Here is a 5647-nt window from a genome sequence, read left to right as displayed (position 1 = left end):
AATTACGCGCCCGCCCGCTCGGCCACCGTCTCGGGGCGGCTGCGAGGGGCTCCCGGGGGTCCCCGGGGCGGGCTGGCGGGGCCCGGGGCGCCCGGAGGACGCGGGCTCCGGCCCATGGTGCCCGCCCGGCCGCCCGGCGTGGCGCTCGCCCGCTCGCTCGGCCCGGCTGTGGCGCGGGGCTCGCGGCAGGGCCTGGCGGCGGCGGCGGCGCCGCCACCGCCCGCCCGCCCGCCCGCTCGGGCCAGGGCCGGGGCCGGGGGCTCGGGCCGCCCGGCTGCCGGCCGCGGCCTCTCCCTCCCCGAGCCGCGCTTACATCCCCGCCGGGCGCCGGCCTCCCTGCGCCGCCAGCCAGTACATGGTGTCCCCCGCGGGAGCCGAGGCCGGGGCGGCCAGACCGGGGGCCGGGAAGGGGGGGCGCCGCCGCCGCGGCTGCCGGGCCCGGAGCTGCTGCCGCCGCCGCTGCTGCTGCTGCTGCCCGGGAGGCGGCTGGCGGCGGAGGCTCGGCTCCCAGTAGCCGCACATCCCACAATACACCGCTAAGGAGCCCGACCCGAGCGCTCACCCTCCTCCTCTTCCTCCTCCTCCTCCTCTTCCTCCTCCCCTCTCCTTCCTCGCCGCTTCCCCAGGCACTCTCCCGGCGGCGGCAGCTGCGCCGCCAAAGCCCCGGGCCCCAGCGGCCCCCCACCCCTCACTCGCGCGCTCCCACACTGCCTCCCCCTCCCCGGGGGAAGGCCTTTTAATTTATTTATTCTTCTGGGACTGGGGTGGGGGTCTTGGCTGGCGGGGGAGGGGGTCTCCCCGGGCTCTACCTCCCGCGGCCGGGACTACCCTCCGAGCCGCGGCCGCCGCGGCGTGCGTCCCGGGCCTGCAAAACTGTTTCCAAACTGCCCGGGCCGGAGGCGGGCGCGCGGGGACCCGGGGAGAGGGCTGGGGTCTAGGGGGCCGAGGGTGTGTGTGGACGCTGGGAACCGCGCGGGGAGGCCGGCGTCGACTCAGAGGAGTTGCAATCGAGGTATCTGCGCTCCAGCTTCCTCCTCCGGCCCGCGACCCCCTCCCCGCAGCTGAGCTGGGGAGGGGAGACCAGGGTTCACCACGTTAGCATTCGCATTCCTGGGAGGATGTAGCCCTCGCCTGGACCTGGGCGATAGAAGCCTTCTTCTGTTTTTATTTTTGGAGGGGATCGCCCTGTAATTGTCCTGAACACATGCTTCCCCCCCTTCCTCCAGCCACCCGCGGAGGAGAGAGTCCCCCTTTTTTGCATTTATCTTTTCCTTCCCCTTTCTTTATTAAAGGTCCGGGAGTGGCGGCGGCCAATCAGCGCGCGGCTTCCATTTTGTGAGTTCAACTCCGAGGCTCCCGGGCTTCGCGAGGACGCGTTTGCAGCCCCCTCTGCCGCTTCTCTCTGGCGGCCGAGGCGCAGGAGCCGCCTCGCCGGGGCTCGGAGCTGGTGTAGCTCATATTGGGGCTCTTTTCGGGGTTTGTAATTTGGCCGTGGGTAGGTAATTGGCTGGAGCAGGGCGGCAGGGCGCGGCAGCCAATCAGCGCGCGGCTTCTATAGGGCTTGAGTTATTAGACGCTGATCTCAAAACATCCTTCATCAGACACGAAGGAGAGGCCAACAGATGAGGGAAGCCATTTTTCTGCAATGGAATTAAATGGCCAAGTGGGTTTTTCCTTTGTTGCAAATGGGGAATGTTTTTCCTTTGACTCTACCATCCAGTTCAGGACGTCTCAGTGTGTTTAACATTTGTCAACAGGCCCAAGGACTCACAGTTGGAAGACTGGAGAAGACTTTTTAAAAAGATCTGGATTTTTCCTTATGACTTGGAATCCATCTTTGTCTTGTATAACTAGGTCATAGCACACCATTCATGTCAGCAGTTAACAGTTTTGAATTCCAAAAAAACCTAAGTAAATGACATATTTTTTTCCTTTTTGTTCTTTGGGTGGGTGGGGGGGAGCTTGGAGCTGTCTTAATCTGTATTCTCTTGACTGAACAATAAATTTTTAAATATATCTAGTTTCCTCTATTAAACACTTAAACCTGGCCATCTTATTAACTCCTTCTCTCTTTTTAACAAGGTAATGTTTTAAATGTATATAGCTTTAGGACTAGCGAAATGGCAGCAACAAAAAATTGTGAGCAGTTGTTACTCTTAGTTTTTAAAAAACCTTTTACATTGTAAGTACCCAATCCATTCTGTCCTGACGCAGTACAGTTTTTATGTTAATGTTGCTGAGATGTCCTTAATTTTCCGAACCTTCATCTGCATGTATGTCTTTGTCTCTCTTGTCTAATATAAGCCAGTTAAGATGCTTTGAGACGATCTTGCTTTTATAAAGCTAAGGTTCTAGCTTTATGCTTTTGAAAATGCTTACAGCACTAAATGCTAGTCAGCTTTCTTCCCCGTAGCTTGTACACTTTCTTTGAAAATCGATCTATTTGAAGAAAAACAGCCCTGTTTTTCTCGTCTTTGGGGTTGGGGGTTGGGGGGAGCTGGTGGGTGAGGGAAAGGAAGACCTTCTCTTTGTGTCGAGAGACTAAAGCCGTCACAGGAAACTAGATTAAAACTGGAAAACAAGTCCTAACTGGTTCCAGCAAACACGTTCAACGTTAAGTGGGGGGTATTTTCTATGGTGGTTGGGCGGCTGGTGTGTCTTTTGCCTTTTGTTTGATTTGACTGTGTATTTTCGCCTTTTGTCTCTTAATGACGATCACACCATTGCTATATCCAGAGCAGTAAACAGTCCTCAGCGAAGCTGCCTTTTTGCCTACCCAACCCTGGAAAGTTTGCAGAAGTGGAAGGAGCAGAACGTGAGGGTGTAACTTACAAAAAGGTAACAAGAACAAAGACACCACCATAACTCCCAAATTTCCCAACTAAATCAAAAAAATATATATGTTTTTACAATAACGTCTCCAAAACCACCGCCCAGCTTGATCTTCTAGACTCCATGGCACCGGGCTGAGCGGGTAAGTAAGAAAAATAAAAGTGCCTTTTGCCCCTTCGAGGAAACCCTTTTGCAGGCCAAGCAAGGGCTGCGAGTGTTTGGGAGCTGAGGGGAGAAGGAGGATTCTGGAGCATTGTATTCGGCAGCCGGAGCGGGCAGTGGGCGGGGGGTTGGGACACGGAGGGCTCTTCGGACCCCTGTGCCTCTTCTGCCCCAAGGGCGAGAAGAGGGGCTCCGCAGCGACCCTCGGGGGCTCATGGAGCCGCCTGCCTTCGCCCCCCTCGCTCTTCCCAGGTCTGAGCCTGGATGGGGAGAAGAAATTGAAGTGCTTTGGAGACGGGGGGCTTAAAAGACGAGGGAGCCTCATCGCCCAGCCTTTTGCCCTCTTTCCCTTTCGATCGTGAGGATTCCGCACCCCGAAGCCGGCTTCTCGGAGCTCCGGGGTGCGCCTGCGCTGGCAACGCGAAGGAGGACAAAAGGCCGGCGTCCATGTTGGCACCATGACGCAGCATCTCCGCCTGCAGCCCGGCGCTCCTGTCCTCCTGGCCGCGCTCGCTCCTCCTCCCAAACACCAGTTTTCTTTACAGGCTTCGAGCCCGTCGCGGCAGGGCTGGGCTGGGCTGGACTGGCGGGCGGGCCCGGCCGGGCAGGGCTGCGGTGCTAATGGCGGCGGCTCTCCCTCCTTCCTCCTTACCTCCGTCCCCCCGGTCGTGGGGAGCCCGGAGCAGGAGGCGGGCCCGCGGCCAGGTCGGGCCCCGAGAGCCCGCGGAGCGCAGCGGTGGCGACCCGGTCTCGGGAGCCGTTTCGGAGGCCGTGGGCCTCGGGGGCGTCGCGCGCCGCGTCTCCCGCGCTCGCCTCAGCCCGGCGCGGCGGCCTGACGGGCGCCATTTCGCGCGCTGCCCGTGGCTGGGGCGGTGGCGGCCGCCGCGCGCCAGGCGGGAGAAGCGGCCGGGGGAGGGGGGCTGGGCGACCCGGAGGCCCACGCGGGCACCAGGAGGCCTCACCCGGGCCGCTTCCCCCTTTCATCTTTGTCCCGCGCGGGCGCCCGCAGCCGAGGGCCACGGGGTCGGCAGGGCCTCGAGGCCGCCCCGGGTCCCACCGACTCCTCCGGAAGCCGCGGCCCGGCCTGGCCCTGACCCCAGGCCGCCCCCGCTGCCCACCCGGCTCTGGGCGCCCGGGCCCGACCTCCCAGTCGCCCTTTGAGATCCGAACCGGCGCGGGACGGGGGGTCGCCCCCTTTGTCCCCACTCAGGTCGTGAGGCCCTCGGGGTGGCCAGAGACGCCCCGTTGGGTCGCCCAGGGCGCAGCCCTCCTGCCCAGGTCTCCAGGCAGGAGGTGGGGGAAGCCTGGGAAAACGGAGGGGGGCCCCCCGGATCCCCCGAGGCGCGGGGCTCCGGGCGAAGCCTCAGATCTCCAGCCCTTCCCGGGGAGAGTGCGGGCGGGGCGGGCCTTTGGAAATGCAGATGAGCCGCCGCCCGGGCCCGGGCTGAACCGTCTGACTCAGCCGCCCCCGGCCGCCCGGGCCGCTGGGGGTGGGGCGATGTCTGGGGGGCTCCCTTTCAGCCCCGGAGCCCCCGTCCACTGTGCCTTCGGCCGGTCACATCTCTCTTCCCCCCACGCCCTGATCCGCCCTCCACCTTCCTCCCCTCCAGGTTCTGGGCCAGAGAAGGGGCGACAGCCGGGCACTCCCCGAATGGACAATTTTTCCTTCTGTCGACGGCAGGGGCAGGCCTAGTTTGACCCTGACAATCCTCCCATTAAGGTAGGTGTGAGTCCTTGCCCAGACCGTGAGGGAGATTTGGGGGGCTCTGGCCTGCAGCCCAGGGAGGGCGGAACCCCAAACCCGCCGGGCTGGTTCTGCGGCCCCGCCCCCCCAGCTGCGAGCGCTTAGGGCCGCCTGCTGGGCCGCCAGGGCCATCCATCCCCGCCTGTCAGCTTCTGTTGTCAGGCATTTGGGGCGTGCAATTCTCTGCCGAATTTAGCAGCATACGAGAGGCTCCACTTGCAAGTATTTCCCAGTTGTGTGTTTTTCGGCGGGGGGAGGGCCCTGGGTGCCTCCTACTTCTAAAAGACACAGGTCACTGCCAGAAAGCCCAACTGTGCTGTGGCCTCCCCTCCAGCCGTCCCCGTGGGGCATTTGGGGTGACAGTGTGAGCCATCCTCGGATGTCTGGCTGCTAGGGAGGCAAAGAACAGAGATCCGGGGTCCCAGCCAGCTTTCTTTATGAAAGGGCCTTCCTTGATGTTTCACCACCTTCCTGAGATTCTTGTTTTCTTCTCCAGTCCCCAAATGGGCAGGCCTGTATATAAGCCTTGTGTTTAGAACCGGACAAAGCTGGATTTGAAACCTGGCGAGCCATTGAACAGCTATGGCCTTGCGTAAGCGGCATAGTCTCCAAGCCTGTTTCTCCATCTCCAAAAACAGGGCTAGATCAGTGATTCTTAGTATGGAACAGGCATCAGAATCACACCCGAAGGGGGACTCATTGAAAATGGACCACTGGGCCTGGTGCCCGAGTGTCTGATTCAGTGGGTGGGTCCTGAGGACTGGCATTTCTAACAAGTTCCCAGGTGAGGCTGATGCTGTGGTCAGAACACGTTTTGAGACCCCAGCCTGGTAACACCTGGGGTTTTGACGCAGAAGTGCCAAGTTCCACGCTTGGCGCATAGTAATTGATTTCATTCTAACACTAGCC

General features: G+C 61.2%; 4 protein-coding genes and 1 pseudogene across 5 annotated transcripts in view; 4 read left to right on the top strand and 1 right to left on the bottom strand.

Annotated features, from left to right (window-relative positions):
• The window catches only part of PSMD9 (proteasome 26S subunit, non-ATPase 9), a 405206-nt gene that overhangs the window by 113142 nt on the left and 286417 nt on the right, over positions 1-5647 (bottom strand). The window lies entirely within an intron of this gene.
• MORN3 (MORN repeat containing 3) overlaps positions 1-5647 on the top strand; it is a 330245-nt gene that overhangs the window by 176143 nt on the left and 148455 nt on the right. The window lies entirely within an intron of this gene.
• The window catches only part of LOC126930677 (40S ribosomal protein S3a-like), a 265438-nt pseudogene that overhangs the window by 127069 nt on the left and 132722 nt on the right, over positions 1-5647 (top strand). The window lies entirely within an intron of this gene.
• The window catches only part of RHOF (ras homolog family member F, filopodia associated), a 28055-nt gene that overhangs the window by 447 nt on the left and 21961 nt on the right, over positions 1-5647 (top strand). The gene's annotated exons all lie outside the window — the stretch shown is intronic.
• Positions 115-1591, top strand: LOC126931670 (translation initiation factor IF-2-like). Its single transcript, XM_050750021.1, has 3 exons — positions 115-414; positions 515-1012; positions 1293-1591. The coding sequence occupies exons 1-3, from the start codon at positions 115-117 to the stop codon at positions 1482-1484; spliced, it is 990 nt and encodes a 329-aa protein (XP_050605978.1). The 3' UTR covers positions 1485-1591.

Source organism: Macaca thibetana, chromosome 11 (genome assembly GCF_024542745.1).
Source record: "Macaca thibetana thibetana isolate TM-01 chromosome 11, ASM2454274v1, whole genome shotgun sequence".
NCBI lineage: Eukaryota > Metazoa > Chordata > Mammalia > Primates > Cercopithecidae > Macaca > Macaca thibetana.
The sequence above is the reverse complement of the archived record's forward strand: the minus strand, read 5'-3'. Positions and strand labels throughout refer to the sequence as shown.

Coding starts and splice junctions, on each gene's coding strand:
- LOC126931670 (XM_050750021.1), top strand. CDS start 115: ATGGTGCCCGCCCGGCCGCCCGGCGTGGCGCTCGCCCGCTCGCTCGGC. Junction 415..514: donor CCGGGGGCCGGGAAGGGGGG/GCGCCGCCGCCG, acceptor GGCTCCCAGTAG/CCGCACATCCCACAATACAC. Junction 1,013..1,292: donor TCAGAGGAGTTGCAATCGAG/GTATCTGCGCTC, acceptor TCTTTATTAAAG/GTCCGGGAGTGGCGGCGGCC.